This window comes from Chroicocephalus ridibundus, chromosome 20 (assembly GCF_963924245.1).
Source record: "Chroicocephalus ridibundus chromosome 20, bChrRid1.1, whole genome shotgun sequence".
NCBI classification, from domain to species: Eukaryota; Metazoa; Chordata; class Aves; order Charadriiformes; family Laridae; genus Chroicocephalus; species Chroicocephalus ridibundus.
In genome coordinates, this window is record NC_086303.1 from 2190364 (window position 1) to 2210950 (window position 20587).

Below are 20587 nucleotides of genomic sequence, written 5' to 3' on the forward strand. Positions count from 1 at the left end.
GGTGCTCTCGGACCCCCGAGGGAGCGTGCGGAGCCTGGGCCGAGGAAGCTGCTCTGGGCAAATCGATGCTAATCCCGTTGTCTCCGCCGCAGAGTCGGCACCACCCCGGCGGGCAGGAGCGAAGAGGGTGCCAAGGGGGGAGCTGAGGTGTAAATCGGGGTGGCCCACCCGTCTCTGAGGCGCTCGGGTCCCTCCTTGCTGCCGGGCGATCCTAAAAGAGGTGCAACAGGGGATCCCGCAGCGGGCGAGGAGCCGCTGTGCTGTGGAGGGAAGGTCTCCTGCCCGTGGTGGCCACGGTCCGTGCCCGTCCTTCTCAAAACCTCTCCAGGAGGAAGGACAAACGAGAAGTTTCTTAGTGAGTCCCGTCATCTTTGCTCCTGGCTCCTCTCCCCGCGTTTCCTTGCTGCTTTTACCCCCCCGGGTTTCCAGCTGGCGGGACAAAACCATCCCCTCCCACCTGCCCACCCCAGCAGGGACCTGCACCCCGTCCCGCCTTGACACCCCACCGCTGACTGCATTTCCATGGGATCAGCGTCTCCCGGAGACGCAGGGAGACGCGTTCCCCGGGTTTCTCCCCCCTGAAATTTCCCCTGTGGAGGATGCAAGTTGGATGGCTTTTGCCTGGCCTGATTGAAATTCGGATCAGGGTGTCCTGCCTGGCTATCAGCCCTGCTAATCACCGCCCCGAGCCGCTGCGAAGCAGCTGCTTCCCACTGATACGGCACCGAGCAGCCCCCCCCGGACCCCCCCCCAGCCTCGGCAGAGCCACGCAAGCAGCCTGAGAATAAGGGCAACCCACTGGCGGGGTGTGCGTGTGTCTAATTAGCCTAATGGGGGAGAAAAATGCTGGGGGAGGGGGGGGAGATGGGATTAATCCAGCATAAAGCCATGGCACTCGAGGCAGGCTCATGGACACGGGTGGGAGAGGAGCAAAGCGCCAGCCCAGGGGTTCTGCCACCGACACGCTTTTTAGCCTCGGGCACATCGCTTAACTCTCCGGCTCCGCTTTGATGTTCCCAAATCAAAGCTGCCGGCATGCTCTGCCGCTTCCAAAAAGGCCGCTTTGTCTTTTTTTTTTTTTTTTTCGCCTCGGATTATGCTTATTTTTGTGGCTAGAGGAGACCATTGTGTTCGGTAACTTTGACTTCCTGCATTAGACAGGCCGTAAAATGCTGCGTGGTACTAAGCCTTATTATTAGCGTTTATTACTGCGGAGGGAACAGGCTCGGAAAGCGCGGCTCCATGGGTGGGGAGCTTTTTAAAGCCATCACCTACGGCCGTGCAACCTGTTATGAAAACTCTCTGCGTAACCAGGATGGATTTGTTATGTGCATAGGGGACGGGGGTAATTATAGGAAAATCACCGTCTCTTGACAGATAAGAGCCTGCCGGGTTTGTTCCGGAAATTAGGGGGATCGGCGGGGATGTTGTGGGTGTTTTCCCCCCCCACCCCTCATCTTGGGGTCGTTTTGCTCGGGCAGGTGGGGATGGTGGTGGTTGGCAACCCGAGCTGGCTGCCTGGCTTTCCTCGTGAGCGCGGGGAATCCTGCCGGGTTAATTCCCGGGTAGGAAACCAAAGCGCTGAACGCTTGAGCGTACCTTTGCCTCATCATCCTCCGCCTTCGCCCCCGGGCTCTGGTGATGGTTTTTGGCTCAGATCTGCCTCCCCGGCTCCCAGTGACCAGCGCAGCCGAGCGGGTGCTGGGGGTTTTAAGCACTGAAAGCTCCAGTTTGGGTAGGACCTCGCTGTGTGAGGGGCTTGATGGGCATAAAATGGGAGCTGCGTGGCTAAAGCCCGAGCAGGCTTTGGTTTCAGGTGGAAGGCAAGAGCCAGGAGATGGGGGAAGCCCTCGGGATGGAGAAGCTGTGGATGGAATTACTGAATCCCAGACTGGCCGGGGTTGGAAGGGACCTCTGGGGATCACCCAGTCCCACCCCCGGCCAGAGCAGGGTCACCCGGAGCAGGTGGCACAGGAACGCGTCCAGGCGGGTTTGGGATGTCTCCAGAGACGGAGACTCCCCCACCTCTCTGGGCAGCCTGTGCCAGGGCTCTGCCACCCTCACAGCAAAGAAGTTCTTCCTCATGTTGAGATGGAACTTCCCATGGTCAAGTTTGTGCCCGTTGCCCCTTGTCCTGTCCCCAGGCACCACTGAGAAGAGCCTGGCCCCATCCTCCTGACACCCCCCCTTTCAGTATTTATCAGCGTTGATAAGATACCCCCTCAGACATCTTTTGTCCAGACTAAAAAGACCCAAGTCCCTCAGCCTTTCTTCATCAGAGAGATGTTCCAGTCCCCTCAGCATCTTGGTAGCCCTTTGCTGTACCCTAGCGTGATGAAGCCTTGGGTGGAGGCGCGGAGCCGGGGGAGCGCAGCTTGGAGGGGAGTTTAGGAAGGGATTCATGGGCACCATGATCGCTGGGGTGTCCCCAAGGAGCAGGACAGGGGGGAGGAAGGGATTTAGCCTGGTGCAGCTTAGGAGCCGCAGTCCCTTTGGTTGTTATCCCTCCCTTTTTTTGGCTCAGCACCTTCCCCGCACCCACCTCCCACCCCAGCAGGTTTCCCCTTCACTCTGCCCAGCTCAGCCCCTCCGTCGCTGCCAGGGCAGCCTCTGTCCCTGCCGTCCTTGGGGCACAGCACCGCTGGGTGACGGTGCCACCACCTCTAACCATGCCAGTACCCATCATCGGTCAACCCAAATCCCCAAGGTGAAGATCTCAAGAGCTTCTGTAGACCAAACCGAGCTGCAGAGGGTCTTGGGGGAGGCTGCTATTTTTGCTGCACCTGGATATTTATTTATTTATTTATTTTTCTCCTTCCTGCACAGTGAAGTTTGGGGACGAGAAAGGACGAAAGGACCTGAGAAGCCTTTGGGGCCGGATCCAGCCCTGCAGCACCCCCCGGGCAGCGTGGGGACCTTACCTGCTGCTGGAGAAGGGCAGTGCAGGGAGGGGGAGAGACAGGAGAACAGGCTGAGCTCATCAAGACACTCACAGACTGCCTTCCCTCCTTTCTGATTTTGTTTAAATTAAGCCATCTGCCCACATTAAATGGTAAATTATCTCAGCTGCTGCCCGTGTCCCTGTGGGGACAATGGCCAGAGGAGCAGGGGGAGAGGGTGAAGGCTGCAGGGCTGCACCCCTGGCTTGGACCTGAGGAAAACGTGGCTCCCAAGGAGGTGGGTGTCATCTCCCCTCCTGCGTACCGGAGATCGGCCCCAGGCAAACCGGAGCCGGTCACCTGGGAAGATCACAGCTCTGCTCCGCTGGCCTTGGAGGAGGGCGAGGCACCGGTCTCTAATCCATCTCATCAAGCCGAGCGTGGTGCGACCTTCCTTGGCTCGTGTCCTTGGGAGTCCTTTGCTGGGCGGCAGCGCCTGCTCGAGCTCTCACCATGATGCTGCGGCTCAGAGGGAGGGAGGGATGCAGCGTACTGGGATGGAGGGGCTGGAGGTGCCCCGGAGAATGGAAACCTGGGGCTGAAGCAGGACTCGGATTAGCTCAGGGTGGGATTTTGCTTGATTTCTGCCTCTGCAAGAGGTGCCTACAAAGTGGGGAGACGCGCGCTGGTCTGATGGCTGAGGGAAGACCTTTTCCCCGTGTTGTTTAGCTTGGAAAGACCTTCCTGGTCCTCCAGGGATGTCTTCAGGGGTGAAGCTTGCTCTGGATGAGGTGGAGGGGACCCTCTTCCCTTTGGGCAGCTCAGAGCCAGGCTCAAACCCTGTCCAAGGACCCCCTCGTCCACAGCCTCTGGCAGTGGATTCAGCTTCACTGAGTCCCCTCTGCTCCTGCCACGCTGGATGCTCTCCGGTGGCAGTGTCACCACTTAGCAACACCCACAAGTGCCACCTCGCCCTCCCTGCAGCACACGACGCTGTGCCAGCACCCCAAAAATAGCCACCCTCTCTCTATAGCTGGTGGCTGCAGGGAGGACACGGGCTCTTGGTGCTCGTCGCCATCTCCTTGCTGAGACCTGTCTCTTGTCATTGCTGCAATGAGTTGTGAGGTCCCTATTTGGGCGGGTCCCCAGGGTTGCGTCCTGATGGGTGGCCACACACAGGTCTTCGTAAGCCACCCTCTGCCACCAGCACCCTTTAGGAGGGCCCTTTGCAGGAGTGGGGAGCACTGGAAGGGAAGGTCTGGGGGCCATGGGCTGCCAGGGGAAGGGGTGGGAGACCATGGGTGCTGGGGGAAAGGACTGGGATGAAAGAAGTGGGTGAGAAGAAAAGGCAGCAGGAGGTAGAGGGGGCACGAGGGGCTCCAATGTGCCCCATTATCTGGTCAATGGCACAACCCCAGCTGATGTGCTTGGGCGCCCAGGGAAGGGATGGGTGTTGGTACTCAAGGGAAGAACCTCCCAGCTCCGCAGGGTCTCAGCTCTCTGAGTCTGCCCGCGGAGAGCATCCCTGTGCAACGGGAGCCACCAGCTCCGAGCATCAGTGTCCTCCTGTGCAACGGGAGCCACCAGCTCTGAGCACCCTTGTCCTGCTCTGCAACGGGAGCCACCGGCTCCGAGCAGCCCTGTCCCGCAGAATTGCAAAGGACGACAACTCTACCTCGGTTAAAACTGAGTCCGTAGCGAACGAGACCATTCCTCTGGCCATTTTTCTCCCTCTGCTTTTCCGTTGCTCGGCCTCTCGCATCCCACTGGTAGCGTGGGGCTGCTCCGTGCCGCGTGCCCGGATCTGGCTTGCAGCAGCTCGGGGTGTCCTGGACCAGCACCAAGAGCATCTGCAAGCAATTCGCCTTCGCAGAAGCTCTTGGCAACTGTCCCAGCTGGTCCGAGGGCACGATCCGGGGCTGTCTCGGCCTCAGCAGGAGCACCGGGGACTTTGTGGCTATCTGTAGCTCTTAGGGACAGTGAGGAACGTGGTTAGATCTGGTGTGTGGGTTGCGGTTTTCAACTTTTCGCGCTTAACGTAGTGGTTTCTGAAGCTGTAGGGTCTCCTCTCCAAGTCTCGGTGATCTCCTGGGGTCAGGTTTCCCCCTCTTAGAGGCATTTCAGGGCATCTCGCCCCCTCTGTACCTGGTATCCGTGTGTTTGTCAGGCTGTAGCACATGGATGCTGCTGACCTACCCACCAAGAGGGATCCCGGACCCAGCCTGTGCTGAAAGATGGCTGCAGGAATGGAAGGAACATCTGCAGGAGTTGATGGAACATCTGCAGGAGTTGATGGAACATCTCCAGGACTTTCAAAGGACCTCGGCTGAGAAGGAGTTTTACAGTAAGCCACGTGGTTTCCCCTGTCCTCAGCTCCTCTGTCCCATCTCCCAGCCGGAATCTGGGGAGATTTTTTCCAATGAGCAGACAAATATTCCCAGCAGCTCCGGCCTGCCTTCGATGGAGGTGTGAGAAACAACCTCGGTGCCAAAACCCGAACGTGGAGCAGGCGCCCGGGGAGGACGGGGCTGCACCAGCTCACGCAATTTCGTTTGCTGTGAATGCGCCGAGAGTGTCGGCGGTGGTTATTGCATCTCGGTGGAGCGACGGTAACCTGATGACTGACAACCGTTAGCTTGGGGTCATTAAGCACCAGGAAAAAAGCAACTGGAAGCTTAAACTTAAAGCTTTCTGGAGAGATTGGGACCAAACTGTGGAAGCTCTGAGTGTCCTCGGGCTCCGACATGCGTCTCCTCTTGCATCTGTGCTCCTTCACCTGCCTTGTGGGAGAGTTTGGAGGAGCCTGGCCGGGAAATCCAGGCTGGTCCCCCATGGTTAAATCTCGCTGGTGAAATGTTGGGGGGCTGCTCACCCAGGATGGTGCAGACGTGGGTTAAAATCTGCCCCGGGGCTGGAGCAGGGGGAGCTCTGAAGGATGCAGGACCTCGTCAGGGATCCATCCCAGCCCCAGGATCCCCATTTTCTGGTTTACTACATGCTCTCGTCTGTATTTTCGGAGGGATGCCGGTGAGACAGGCCTTCACAAGGGCTGGAGGTGTCTGGGCAGACAAAGGAGTGCCAAAAAACCCCTAAAGGTGGGTTGCAGGTGAGGAAATTTGGGAGGGAAGGCACAGACGGAAAGCCACAGAGAAGTAAGGAGCATTTCTCCCTTTTCTGCTGGAAGCCAGCGGGCAATCCTGCTGCTTCCCCCTCAACCCACCCAAAGGAGCCAGACAAAATCCCCAGAACCGCCTGAGAGATGCCCAACCCGAAGGCGTCGGGAGGAGGGGATGTCTGCTCCTAGGGGGAGACGGCCGCCGGGATGGAGCTTAGAGCCGGGAGTTAATTGCCCGTGGAAAGGAGGGATGGCGAGGGCGAGGGGCAGAGCCTGAAGGGCAAATCACACCTGCGGGGAAGACGAATGAGCCGATCGGCCAAGATGAACGACGGGCGGCTTCTCAAGGGCACCAGCGGGAAGAGGACGGGGCGGGAGACCGCGGCGGAGCTGAAAGGGTTAAACCTAACGAACCGCTTTCTCATCAGCGGGAGAGACGTGGGGTTTCCACTCGTTTGTATTTCTCTGCTGGCAGCGTTTAGGTGCAATAAATCCGCATGTGCGTACGCGCGCGCGCTGCCCTTCCCCTGAGGGCTGCCTCGGGAAATAACCTCTTCCATCTGCGGGGTCTGCGCGTGGCTCCCGGCCAGGAGGCACCGGGACCTTTTTAGGCCCAGGGATGGGGGATTATCCGCAGGTGTCAGATGGGAAAATTGAGATGTAAAGCAGCGAAACGGCTTGGCCCAGGGTGGGAAGCATATTGGGTTTTGCCGGGGTGGGGGGCGGGTATGGATGGGCCCACGGTTTCCCTGCGGAAGCTGGATACAGCGGGGATGTGCCTTTGCTTTTCAGCAGGGACCAAAGTCTGCCCCAGAGCATCAGGACCGTGAGCAGGTCTTGTCCTGACTGCACGGCTCGAATCTAATTTAAGATCACAGAGGGGCTAAAAGCCCTGTTGGGTGCCTGGGCAGGGCGGCAGAGGGGACTGTTTCACCCTGGTTGCTCTTGGCTGGTGATGAGCAGAGCCCTGAAGCAGGAGCCGGGGGGATGGACCCGGCCGAGCTCTGCCCTGGGTGAGCCCTGGCTGCTGTTCTTGCACAGCCGTGTCTGCTCTTTTTCGGCGCGTTTTCTGTCGCCAGCCAGCCAGGCACCCCAGCTCCCAGACAGGAGAAATGAAAATGAGCTCTTGTCCTCTGTGGAGGAGAAGATCAGGGAGAGACACGGAGGAAAAGTGAGGGAAATTAAGCAGAAATAGCTTCAGGGGTCATTTAAAAATATCCCCACGACTCCCTTAAATATATATTTAGCAAGAATTCATAGTCCATGGCTGAGGGAGCTCCAGGCACCGAATGTACGGAGTGGTTTTTGATAAAGACCCATGGGATCTAGCGCAGCTTAGAGGGGAAGGAGGTTCGTGGGATGGAGATGGGGAGATCCCACACCGTGCCCGGGCCAGGAGGCTGCAGGGTTGCTCTCAGCCACCCTCCCGTGCCCGTGAATTGCCCCCACGCTGCATAAATCTGCGTGTTGAGCCTTTTGGGTCTCATCAGGCCAACTGCAGGGCTCCTGCTGATGGGGTAGGGCTGGCAACACAACCCTTGGAGACCCCCATGGGCTGCCGGGGCTCTCGCCAAGCCCGTGTGCGGCAGGTTTGCGGTGTCACCACCCCGTTCGTGGTTTTCCTCCCTCGGGGGTAACCTGCGCTGGTGCCTCGGCCTGGCTTGGATCCTTGTCGCCATGAAGGCTGAGGATGTGTTGGACTGAGTCCAGCCTTTCTGCAGAAGGGGACTGCTGGCGGCCCAGCCAAGGGCAGGGAAAGGCTTGGCATTAAATCCAAAGCGCAGAGCCCACGAGGAGACAGGAGTCGCAGGTATGGTCCCATGGGAGGAAGAGTACGAAGCCACCGTGGGGAAGATGCTCAGAGGGCCTGAAGCACCGGGATGGCCAGGAGCAACGTTACGGCCCTCGCACCAGCTGGTCCGTTGGCATTGGGATCCCAAAGCGTTCTCCAGCTCCCAGTCCTTTAGGAGTAAGAAGATCTCCTCATTCCTAGGAGCTAAAGACCCTGTCCCAGAGCAGCCCTCGTTGCCCCGCTCCCAGGTCTGCCCCAGGAGCTGCGTGATCAGCCCGAGCCCATGAATTATTCACTGCTCCTCCATGGCGCGCAGGATCCCGTTTCGCCATGGAGAAGGGTCTCCTCGAGCCACAAAGCCTTGCCCAGGGCTGTCGGCTTGGAAACCCAAGAGTTCGAGGGAATTCAACTCGCACGTTCCTTCCTCAAGCCCAGCGCTGCTCCCACGGCAAAGTCAGGCAGGGTTTTGACTTTGGGGCCCCGACTGAAGGTTGGTGGGTGTCTCCTTACGGACCTGCGGGCTTTATTGATTGTGTCCTGCCCGAGTTCCCACCCCATCCAGATTGTAACTGTGCCCCTCCAGATGATGAATGGAGCTGCCAGCCTCTGATTTATTTTAATTGCCATCTTTCCCTTCCTGCCAGCGACGTAAAGACATAACGACCGTGTGGTGGAGTACCTGAGCTGGGAGATGCTGGGGGGGCATTTGGTGCCTGGTGGGGGCATCGTCCATCCCCACCTGCCTGGCACAGGAAAACCCTTCTCTGAAAACCCCCAGCGTGGGGAAACTGAGGCACCGGAGCTGGTGAGGAGGAGGTGGGAATGGTGAAGAAGAAGGTGGGCATGGGTGACAGGGAAGAGAAACCACTGTGGGGCTGCCCGTGCGTGGCAGGGGGTGGTAGGGTGGGGATGGAGGATAAGTAGGAAAAAAACCCAGAGTTGTGTGGTCGGCACGTGTGTCCTCGGAGCGGAGGGGTCCCTGGCAACTTCTGGGCTCCTTGTCCGTCTGCATTTCAGCAGGACGCCTTTTTCGCTTGGGAAGGTGTCGGAAGGGAGGAAAGATGTTGTGAAGACTTTGTTTTTTTCACCTCTAGGGCTGCAGGCAAAGGTGCCCTGATGGGACAGGAGAGGACGTGCTGCTCGGCATGACGCTCACCGCTCCCACCGCGGCTGGAGCATGTCACAGGGAAGAGCTGCGAGACGTGACACACGCCACCCTGAAGACCGAAGGGAGACGGGGGACTTCTGCATTTTTACGACGGCGGCGTTTGGCACAGCAGGAGCGAGGTACCGATCCTTAGAGGGGTGGACGAGAGGCACGAGGTGCCTGGGAGCCAGCTGGCGCGTGGGGATCCATCCCCTTGGTCCCTCCAGTGTGGGTGCTGGGCTCTCCGCGGGCTCCTGCCAGCTTCTCCCGTCCCGTCTGCTTGTGCAAATGGTTGAGAAACATCTTTTGCCGCAGGCCGTGTCCTTGTTTTCCTCCCCACCGGGACACAGGGAAAAGGCACAGGTCTCGGCTGCTGGGAGCCGGGGAGTGGTGCCACTGGCTGGCGTTTCACAGCGTCCCTTAGCGCTGCCTCTCCCGGAGCAAGTGCCACTCAGCCTGCAAAGACGTCACACTCGGCGGTGACGTTATACCTCAGAGCAGGGATGGCGGGGGGGGGGTCTCCTCTCTCTCTCCCTATCCAAGGAGAATCTTCCTCCACTAACGGCGTCCAACAGCCCTGGCTGAGACTAAGCCACATCTCAGGTGTGTGGGTCATTTTGGGGCCCTGTGGTTATGCGAGGTCCCCCTCCGCCGGAGCTGCTACCTGTTTGCTCTCTGCCCAGCAAGACCCAGCTCTTGCTGCAGCGGTCGTTCATCACGTCCCATGGCAGCGTGTCACCGTGTGGTGACATGGCAATGGCTGGAGAGGAGGCTCCAGCGTTTAAAGGCGCCTGCGGGGATGGTGGCGAGTCTCAGCTCCGTTCGGTGTGAGCTCAGACGGGCTGAGGCCTCCCGGGCCGCTCCCCAGGGGAATGACTTCGTTCCCCTCCCTGCTCTCAGAGAGAGGAACTGAGGGACGGAGGGATGACGGACCAGATTGCCGCCTCTCGGTGGAAGGGTCTCTGAGCCCAGGAGATGTAAAATTGGGCTCCACAGGTAGCAATTGGAAGGCAAAGGCACCAGCTTGCAGGGGGCAGATGGACCGGAGGCGGACGTGAGCCAAACCACCTGAAGCCCATGGATGGACGCAGCTTCCCAGGGCGCTGCTTGGCTCCCTTCGGCCACATCTCCGCAGGAGGAGCCGCGGGGCCCTGCCAGGAGGGACCAGGGGTGGCCACCCAAAACCGGGTGCCGCCATCCCGTACGGACATCGCTGTCCTGAGCGAGACCATCCTTCCCATGTCCCAGGGAGAGCTGCGGGGGGCTGGAAAGAGCAGGAGGCCAAGAGCACGGAGGGTCCTTGGGTGCTCAAATCTTTGTAATTATAGAGTTATGTCCATGCACCAGCCCTCCTCAGGACGCAGGGCTTCGGAGAAGGATGTGGCCCTGCAACGTGGTCCTGGATCCCCCACCCTGCCTTGATTCTCTCTGTATTTTGGGGGTTTATTTTTCCCTCTCCTGGATCCCCCATCCTGCCTTGATTCTCTCTGTACTTTGGGGGTTTATTTTTCCCCTCTCCATTAATCTCGGAATATTAGGTGGAAAGCGAACAATTACTGTGCTAATGGCTCCATAAATTCCTTCATTACTTATTAAACTCCAGCACTCCCCGCGCAGCGGAGGAAAAGAGATGAAATGGAGCAGAAAAGGGAGCGGGGGGTGGGGAAGGGGCTTGGCGGGGGGGGGTTAGGAGGGGCTGTGCCAAGGGCAGAGGGTCCGGCTCCTGCGGCCGGCCCCGGGCAGGGCTGCGGCAGCGGGGCCGGATTCGGCCCCGGTAATTCACGGGCTGTCGCTGCCCTCTGCCGGCAGCGGGACCGGTAGGGGCGGGCAGAACCCCCGGGCACGGGGCTGGGGTCCCCGGGGGGACACACAGGAGGCTGGGGAGCAGCCGGGGGCTGCAAGGATGCTCCGAGGAGGTCGAGGGTCCTCCCTGCTTGGGGAACCGCCTGTGCCGGTCTGAGCGACACCGGACTGATTTCTCTTCCGATGCTTGGGAAAACTGCACTTTTAGAAGACTCTGGCGTCTGAATTGGTGAAAATATTCGCTTTACAACCAGCTCTGGGGTGCGGGTTTCAAGGTCTCAGTGTTTTCGAGCTCACCAGGTGCGGGGATGAGGAGGAGCAAGACCTGGGCACTCGACCCAAGCTGCCAACGGGGTTATTTCATCCCATGAACGGCACGTTCAATAGAAATTAGAAAGATTGCTGAGGAGTTCTCGCTCTCTCTCTCCTGATGGCTGCCATCCTGAGCACTCCTCGCCCCGGTGCCGGAGCCCTGAGCCCTTCCCTTCCTCCCGAAGCCACAGCGCTCGCAGGGTCCCGCGTTGGCTGTCCCTGCGGGGAGCGCACGGCTCCTGCTGATGGAACGGGCTGGGTATAATCCTGGTATATCTTATATTAGTATCAGGATCAATACTGGTTCTTCATTATTATTGTTAATTATTTAGTCTTATCCTGTTAAATCTATTTATATTTCAACCCTTGTGTTTCCTCGTTTTCCCCGATTCCCCTTCCCGGGTGGGGAGGGCTCATCGGGTGATAGAATAATTGCCTAAACGACAATAAATTGTTATGGGTTTTTTTCAAACCATAACACCGCCGCACAAGCTGTCCCCGAAGCCCTCGGGGACGGTGCTGAGCAGGGCTGAGCTGGGGTGAAGGGAGCCTGAATTTAGGCAGCGGTTAACTCCAGGAGAGGGGCAAGGCAGGACGAGGAGCCTTGAACTTGACCCCGTCTCCACGCTGCTTCCCCCAGCGCCGTTTTCCCGGAGAAATCCGCTCTCTCCCAGCTTTCCTCGAGGTACCTTGCGGTTCGTTGCCAAACCTCGCCGGCATCCCGCAGGGTGGATGTTCTCCGGTTTTGGTTTGGTGTTTTTGTTTTTGGTTTTTTTTTTTTTTTTTTTTCCCCTGCTGGCGAAGGCGAGGGCCGGGTGGCTGCGGAGACGGTCGCCAGAATTGCAGCGAGGGTTTCGGGGGCAGCTTTCGCCTCTTCTGCGGGTCAGAGAGCGCAGACGGCTCACTTCTGGGCTGGCAGCTCCCGTCCCGGGGGGGCTCTTGTGGCCTCGCCTAAGTGAAGCTAATGTATTTCGACATCTCTAATGGCCAGCTGGGATAGAAGCTGCATCTCCAGGAAGAAAAGCAGCTTGTCTGAATGCAAACCGGCAAACATCGCCGCCGCCGAGATGCTCGCGAGTCTTCTGCCCACGTCGATCAGCGGGGCTCAGAGCCGGGGCTTTGGGATCCTGCCAGGGAGTGCGCTCTGCTTCTCCTCCTCCCCCCTCGCGCTGACCTGCTCCTCTGCGACCACCTCCAGCCAGCGTTTGAAAAGAAGGCGCACGGTCAAACCCCTCGAGAAAGTGGTTTTTGCAGGAAAACAGCAAGTTTTTTTTTGTTTTTGGTTCTACAACACCCAAGTATCCTTCAGGATGAGCCCAGCTCCTCAGAGGGACCTGGATACCCAACTCCCACGGACACCAAATGTAATTAGAGGTTTGTATCTAGGCCAGGGGCTCAAGGGCCATCTGGCACCTTAATTATTCATACGCATATATATAAGCGCAGACAGAGCGCTCTTTATCTAGCCTGGGCCTGGGGGGAGATTCCTGCTTACGCCGGGTCGTTTCTCATGGCCTGACAAAGCCTGCTCTTCTCCAGGGCTGCTTTCAGGTGCCGCGTTGCCTTTTCCCAGTGCCAAAACCCGCTCCGAACCACACCAGTGCCGCTGAACTGGGCACTGCAGAGATCCGCGGCGGCGGCAGAGGCGGAAAAATCCCGGAGGAGAAGAGTTCCCCCTTAGAAAGAGGGGGTCAGGAGGACTGAAATCAGATTAAATGTCCATCAGGAGGACCCGTTGCTGCGATGTTGTGGCCCAGTGCTCCCCCAAGGTGTCTTTTAAACCGTGACTCATCAGCTGAGGAATTTTAATTTCTGGTTTTTTCGCTCCCAAGCCGAGGCAGCGCGAGGAAGCGGTTAGGACCTGGGCAGTCTCTATCACTAGCCTTTTCAAGCGGTGCATTTCCTCTCAAGCCAGCGGAGCTGCCCCAGGTTTTACCGGATGTAACCTCAAAGACGAAGCTGAAATAGGGCAAAATAGGGTTTTTCCCCACAGTTTTATCTCACCGAGCCGAGGAGTGACTCCTCAGCTCCTTTGTGATGCTCTGACAGATGGCACGGGACACGCAGGAGGGGAGCTGGGGGGGACGGGTATCTGCATGGGATGTGGGCACATCTGATCCGGACTAAAATGATGGGGTTTTATTGTAAACTGGGATGTCCTGCTCCCCAGGGAACGCCGTGGGCTGGGCCCCCTCCTCAATCAAACCCATCCCAGCCTCCAGAAATGCCCTGGAAGCGAGATATTTCTGTAAAATGGTAACACCTTGACAAAATAGCATTTTTTCTAGGGGGAGACAACAACGCCTGAGCTTTTTCCTTCAATGGTGTCTCCCCAGGAGAGTGGCTCGACCCCGAGGAGAGCAGCGGTGGCCTCAAGCTGTGGCTGAGAGACTCCACGTCTCGCTCAGCCGAGGCTCCTCCGCGCCGGTGCTGCCGTCCCTCCCTCGCATACCTTCGTATCACTTCATCTGGATGATCCCCATCCACCTAATTGCATCTGTCTTCCATGTACTCGCCGATAATTAGAGCCACATGAGCCGAGCTCCGGTATCATTGCGGGTCTGTCTCCGGTACGCCCGTTAGGTTAACGCCGTGTTGTTACAGAGGAGAATCTCATTTTCAGAAGCTCAACGTATATTTCAAACACAATTTCTATCACTCCCGGGTTTATATTTAGACAGCAGCTATTTACCCACCGCTGAAAACCCACCCACAACTTCGGGAGCCTCTGTGTAGCATCTCTGTCAGAAGGAGATGATATGCCGGGGAGAAATGCAGCCTAATGGAGCGCTATTAAAAAAAAATCTGATTCAATTCTCCCTCTGTTGGATGAAGACGTTCCTGGGGAGCGATCTTATTTCCATGGGGTGACACAGAGACGCGAGGACATTTCACTCGGAGGCACAGGGAGGGAACATTGCGCTTTCTGCTCTCCTTATTTCAAAGCACTTAGGCTGTGATTATAAAAGGTGGCTCAGGGGGGCCGTAGCATCGCTGGGTTAAATGAAGTTCTTCCTACTGCAGTGTGATTGCAGGTTTTTTTCCCTCTCCTCAGGTACTGCTGGATTTTGGTGCGTTTCGACGGCAGCCAAGAAGTACAAGGGGATTATTCTCCAGCATGGCCCCAGGGGTGGGAAATTAGGGGTTGCGGGGGAGGGGGGGGGGTGTGATTTATGGGATAGGAGGGTGCAGGGGCAGCACCACCACGGGCTTCTCACCCTTTGAACCGTTCTTTTTCCTTTCTACACAAGCACAGGGGGGACCACGCGGCAGCACTTGGGGAGGGGGATCCTCACAGGAGACACTGCGAACCTCGTGAAGTCCAACCAGGCCAAGCGCAGGGTCCTGCATGTGGGTCGGGGCAATCCCAAGCACAAATCCAGGCTGGGGGATGAAGGGATGGAGAGCAGCCCTGAGGAGAAGGACTTGGGGGTGTTGGTGGAGGAGAAGCTCCACACGCCCCGGCAACGTGCGCTGGCAGCCCAGAAACCCCCCGCAGCCTGGGCTGCATCCCCGGCAGCGTGGGCAGCAGGGCGAGGGGGGGATTCTGCCCCTCTGCTCCGCTCCGTGAGACCCCCCTGCAGTGCTGCCTCCAGCGCTGGGGCACCGACAGCAGAAGGACACGGAGCTGCTGGGAGGGCTGGAGCCCCTCTGCTGTGGGGACAGGCTGAGAGAGCTGGGGGGGTTCAGCCTGGAGAATAGAAGGCTCCGGGGAGACCTTGGAGCCCCTTCCAGTCCCTAAAGGGGCTCCAGGAAAGCTGGGGAGGGACTCGGGATCAGGGAGTGTAATGATAGGACACGAGGTAATGATTTGAAACTGAAAGGGGGGAGATTGAGATGAGATCTGGGGAAGAAATTCTTGGCTGTGAGGGGGGTGAGCCCCTGGCCCAGGTTGCCCAGAGAAGCTGTGGCTGCCCCATCCCTGGAGGGGTTCAAGGCCAGGTTGGACGGGGCTTTGGGCAACCTGGGCTGGTGGGAGGTGTCCCTGCCCAGGGCAGGGGGTGGCACTGGCTGGGCTTTAAGGTCCTTTCCAATTCTAACCATTCTACAATCAGTTCTGTTTCTGTTCTGCGAGGACTGCGTTTCCCTGACCTGGAGGTCACAGCAGCTCCGAACCTTTCCCTCAGAGGAAGACCTAAAGCGAACCTGTTCCTTCCCATCCTTGACCACCTCTTGAGCTCTAGCCAACGAGTGAAAAATGAGACTGCTGGCCAAGGCAAAAACGTATCGGCATAACTAATGTTTCCTGTGATTCTTCAAATGGGGAATATTGCAAATGGTTTGAGAGCTCGAGTGAGGCTGTGACAGGCTGAGACGTGCCCCTGCCCCGGGCTGACCCTGGCACGCTGCCGGCCCGGAAAGCTGCAGGGCTCCCACCGCCGCACCGGGAGGTGTTTCAGTGTATTTACGGGGGTGGACAGACACACGCACAAGCAGACAGGTGGAAGGCAGAACAGGGACTGATCGGAGGCCGAGCTACCGCGACCCGCTTTGAACGCTCTCTCTCTTCCCCTTCCACCCTTCCCTTCCCTTCCCTCCGGTGAAGTGAAGCCAAGCCCCAGCCCACGCCCGTGGCGTTTATCCCCCGGCCTTTCGCGCGTCCCTGCAGGCTGAGGAGACACGCAGAGATCACAGACACCTTCCCATCCGCTCCGTGCCGCAGCCCAGCACGCTCTGAGCCCTCAGCCGCGGCCGCACGGCGAACTCTGCCGGGGAACCGCCCTCCTTGCCGCTATGACCAATCAGAGTGAGAGCTAGCGTGACTGATTTCCGCTTCAGCCTATCACCAATCTAGCTGACTGCACCCAATCATATGCCTGGGGAGATTTTTCTCGCCCAATGACGAACGAAGAGGGCAGCTTGGGCAGCAGCCCGCGCTTCTTCGGGAGCGGCGTAGACCTCAGCCAATCGAAGCAGCGCAGGGAAGGTTATCAGTGACCAATGAGAAAAGGGGGCGGGGAAAGAGCATCTCGCGAGAGTTTGAGAGGGACGATGGGAACCCGCGTCTGAGCGAGCGGACCAATGGGGAAGGGTGGGGCGGGGCCGCGGCAGGACCATGATAACTGGCAGGTAAGCGAGCCAATCAGAAGGAGGAGGTGCATTTGCCCCAATGGCCAATGAGCAGGGGTAGTCCTTCCATGGTTGAACAGCCACGACTGACAGGGGAGGGCAGCCAATCAGAAGGCGGCGCCCTTTCTAACCGTCCAATGAGCGAGCGCGGCGGGGAGGGGTGTGAGGGGGCGGCTCTTCCCGCCTCCTCCCCGCAGGCGCGCGAGGCCGGCCGGCGGAAGGACAGCGGGCTGAGCCAATCGGAAACGGCGGAGAGGGGGGAGCGGGCGGGCCTTCCGCCCGGCAGGGGCGAGGGGGCGGGGAGTTAGGCACTCGGCGGCCAACGAGGGCGGCGGGCCGGCGGCCAGCGGCCAATGGGCGCCGAGGGGGCGGGGCCGGCCGCCGCCGCGGCTTCCAAGATGGCGGCGGGTGCGTGAGCGCGGCGGTCAGTCAGTCGGTGAGGCCGCCGGCGGGAGCAGGGCCCGGGGCGGGAGCGGGCCCCGCCGCCCGCCGCCATGAAGGGCAAGGAGCGTTCGCCGGCCAAAGCCAAGCGCTCGCGGGGCGGCGGGGGCGGCGGCGGCGAGGACTCGGCGTCCTCCTCCTCCTCGGCGCGGGGCGAGCGGAGCAGCAAGAAGCCGAGCGGCTCCGGCGGCTCCAACGGCAGCGGTGGGAAAGCGGCGGCGGCGGCGGCGGCCTCCAACGAGAGCAACAGCGGGAGCAGCCGGCGCGCCCTGCACCCGGACAAGGCCGGCCGCGCCGGCAGCCGGGAGTACGAGGCCGGGGCGGCGGCGGCGGCGGGCGGCGGGGGCAGCCGGCACGGCTACGGCAGCGGCAAAACGGCGGAGGCGTCGCGGAGCAGCGGCAGCCGGGGCGGTGGGGGTGAGTCCCGGGCGGCGGCAGCGGCCCCGTCCTCCTCCTCCTCCGAGTCGGGCGGCGGCGGGGAGTACAAGACGCTGAAGATCAGCGAGCTGGGCTCGGCGCTGAGCGACGAGGCGGTGGAGGACGGGCTTTTCCACGAGTTCAAGCGCTTCGGGGACGTAAGTGTCAAAATCAGCCGCCTCCCGCCCGGCACCGGTGCCGCCGACGAGCGCGTGGCCTTCGTCAACTTCCGCCGGCCCGAGGACGCCCGCGCTGCCAAGCACGCCCGCGGCCGCCTGGTCCTCTACGACCGCCCGCTGAAAATCGAGGCCGTCTACGTCGGGGGCGGCGGAGGGAGCAGCCGGCGACGCAGCAGCCGTTCCCCGGCGCTGCTGGACAAGGAGTCACCCTACGGCACGACGGCTGTTGGGGTGGCGGCCGCAGCGGCGGCGGCTGTACGGCACCCACCGGCTGGGGCGACACAGCGGGCTTTGTCACCCGCCGGTAGTGGCGGGGCCCTGGGTTATCGAGACTACCGGCTGCAGCAGCTCGCCCTGGGCCGCTTGCCGCCTCCGCCCCCTCTGCCCAGGGAGTTGGAGAGGGAGAGGGACTACGGGGGTTTCTACGAAGCGCGAGTGCGGCCGGCCTATGGGCTGGAGCGGGTGGCCGGTGTGGCGGCTGCTGGGGGTTTTCGTGGAGGAGGAGGGGGTGCTGGAGCCGCCAGCGAGGAGGAGATCAGCCCCGAGGATGACCAGAGAGCCAACCGCACGTTGTTCCTGGGCAACCTGGACATCACCGTGAGCGAGTCAGATTTACGCCGAGCTTTTGACCGTTTTGGGGTCATCACCGAGGTGGACATCAAAAGGCCGGGGCGCGGGCAGACCAGCACCTATGGTTTTCTTAAATTTGAAAATCTGGACATGGCGCACCGGGCCAAGCTAGCCATGTCAGGAAAGGTGCTTCTGCGCAACCCCATCAAGATTGGGTATGGTAAAGCCACTCCGACGACCAGGCTCTGGGTTGGTGGCCTTGGGCCCTGGGTGCCCCTCGCTGCCCTGGCCAGGGAGTTTGATCGGTTTGGCACCATTCGCACTATCGATTACCGCAAAGGTGATTCTTGGGCCTATATCCAGTATGAGAGCTTGGACGCGGCGCAGGCAGCGTGCACCCACATGCGTGGTTTTCCCCTGGGTGGGCCGGATCGCCGCCTCCGCGTAGACTTTGCTGACACTGAGCATCGGTACCAGCAGCCCTACCTGCAGCCTCTGCCCTTGCCACCCCCTGCTCATTACGAGCTCGTGGCGGAGGCAGCTGCTTTTGGGGCTCACCGGGGAGCCCCACCTGATCCTCTTCGGGGGGCCCGGGACAGGACGCCACCGTTACTCTATAGAGACCGCGACAGAGACCTTTATCCTGAGACAGAGTGGGTGCCCCCCCCACCCCCTGTACGGGATAGGAGTAACCGGGCAGCTGCCTATGACCCACTGGAAAGCCTGGAGCGCCGCCGGGATGGTTGGTCCTTGGAGCGGGACCGAGGGGAGAGGGAATTGGGCAGTAGTAGTAGGGATCAGCCTAGGAAACGGAGACTGGCGGAGGATGGAGGCCGGCACTTGGACCGTTCTCCAGACAGTGAGCGCTCTTCTTCCTCCCGTAAGCGTCACTGTTTAGCCACAACCTCTCCCCCGGACCGCAGCCCTGAGCTCCTTGGAGGGAGGGAGCGTTACAGTAGTGACCCTGAGCGCTCGTCCTCTCGCTTGCTCCTGTTGGAGCGGCCCTCGCCTGTCCGGGAATCGCGCAGGGGCAGCCTGGAGCGGGGTCAAAATGAAAAGCGTGACCGCAAGAATTCTGCTGAACGGGAGCGGAAGCATCGCGCTTCTGTGGCAGCCGCTGTGCAGGAGTGCAAAAGTCCAGCCAAAAAGGAGGAACGTGCTACGGAAGGAGGCGGCGGCGGCTCCCGCCTCAAACCTCCTCCTCAGAAACAGCAGCAGGATGGAGCGTCGCAGGCCGGAGGAGCCCCCAAGCTGTGCTTGGCCTGGCAGGGGATGCTCCTGCTGAAGAACAGCAACTTCCCGTCCAATATGCATCTGCTTCAGGGGGACCTCGGTGTTGCCAGCAGTCTCCTCGTGGAGGGAGCGACTGGTGGGAAAGTAGCTCAGCTCAAGATCACCCAACGTCTTCGTCTGGACCAGCCCAAGCTGGACGAGGTCAATCGGCGCATCAAAGTGGCGGGTCCCAACGGCTACGCCATCCTTTTGGCTGTGCCCGGTGCATCAGACAACCGCTCCGCAGCCGGAGCTGCTGCCGAGGCCGCCACCACCTCCACCCAGAGGCCACTCAGGAATCTGGTGTCCTATCTAAAGCAAAAGCAGGCTGCTGGGGTGATCAGCCTCCCTGTGGGGGGTAACAAAGACAAGGAGAACAGCGGGGTCCTGCACGCCTTTCCGCCCTGCGATTTCTCCCAGCAATTCCTGGACTCCACGGCCAAGGCGCTGGCCAAATCAGAGGACGACTATCTGGTCATGGTCATTGTCCGTGGGGCATCCTAAGGCCCTCGTGTTCTCTGTACCCAACCCTGCCTACTCCTCCACACAGCCCCTCCAGCGTGTGCCAGGTGCTATGGGATACAGCCTTAGCCAGCCCTGTCGTTATTTTAAATTAGATCTTTGTTTGTAGGTGACTTTCCTTGCCCCGTTTTTCTGTTACTGCATTTTTTTTTTTTTTCTATAAAGTTAGAAGCCAGAAAGGTTGGTTAGCCAGTAGCGCGAATAGGGTATTTTGAGAATCCCCCATCAGTGGGGGTAGCAGGGAGGCTAGGCCTGCTTTGATTTACAGGAAAAAAAAAAAAAAAAAAAAAAAAGAGGAAAAACAAAAACGGGGTGGGGTGGGGGTGGGGGGGGGGAAGAACAAACTCCCATCTTAATTTTGATTCGTGTCCTTTTTTCATTTCATGGATTTTTTAAAGCAAGTTCAGTGGCTCATCCTTGGTAAGAGTTACAAACCGAAAAGACCAGATTTAAAGCACTCGGTAGTTTAAATGGAAAACCACACACTTACTAGCGGACTGGTGTCAACTTTTTTTTTCTTTTTTTTTTTTTTTTCTTTTTGAGTCCTTGAAATTCCGTGCTGGCCTGAGGCCGGTGGCCCTTTGGGCCCGTGTCATCCCTCTCCTCGGGAGCCTGAATGGTTTCCCTTTGAGTTGTGTGGCTCAAGGTTGACGGCTTTCAGGTGAGCGGCACCTGCTCTCGGGTACACTGCAGAACATTGAATTCCTTTATTGGGTGGTTGATAATTTCATCCACCCCCTTAAAATGCATGCACTGAAAGTATGCTCTTTATTTTTTTTTCTTTTTTTTTTTTTTTAACAGGTGTATTTCTCCTATTTCTCTTGAGTTCTGTTGTATCCCATATATGCACTTTGGGTTTGTAGCAGTGACAATGTTTGGTAAATAGCTGAGGACTTTGTTACAAACCATGAATGTCTTGTGCTTACTCTGGTATGCAAGAAACAAGGAGGTGCTTTAAGAATAACTTTAGTTTGTTGTGGTTTTTTGTTTTTACTGCCTTTTTTTTTTTTTTTTTTTCTCAAAGAGTTGCAGGTACAGTGGGGTCTGGTTCCACAGTGCAAACTCTGA

At 59.0% G+C, this 20587-nt stretch overlaps 1 protein-coding gene across 1 annotated transcript; it reads left to right on the forward strand.

The window, feature by feature from the left end:
* The first annotated feature begins 16467 nt into the window (after positions 1–16467).
* RBM15 (RNA binding motif protein 15) lies at positions 16468–19689 on the forward strand. Its single transcript, XM_063356470.1, has one exon. It carries the CDS (start codon positions 16613–16615, stop codon positions 19499–19501), a length of 2889 nt encoding a protein of 962 aa, XP_063212540.1. The 5' UTR covers positions 16468–16612; the 3' UTR covers positions 19502–19689.
* The last annotated feature ends 898 nt before the right edge of the window (positions 19690–20587 follow it).

What these genes read in the sequence shown, in the direction of transcription:
- RBM15 (XM_063356470.1), top strand. Translation starts at nt 16,613, where the DNA reads ATGAAGGGCAAGGAGCGTTCGCCGGCCAAAGCCAAGCGCTCGCGGGGC.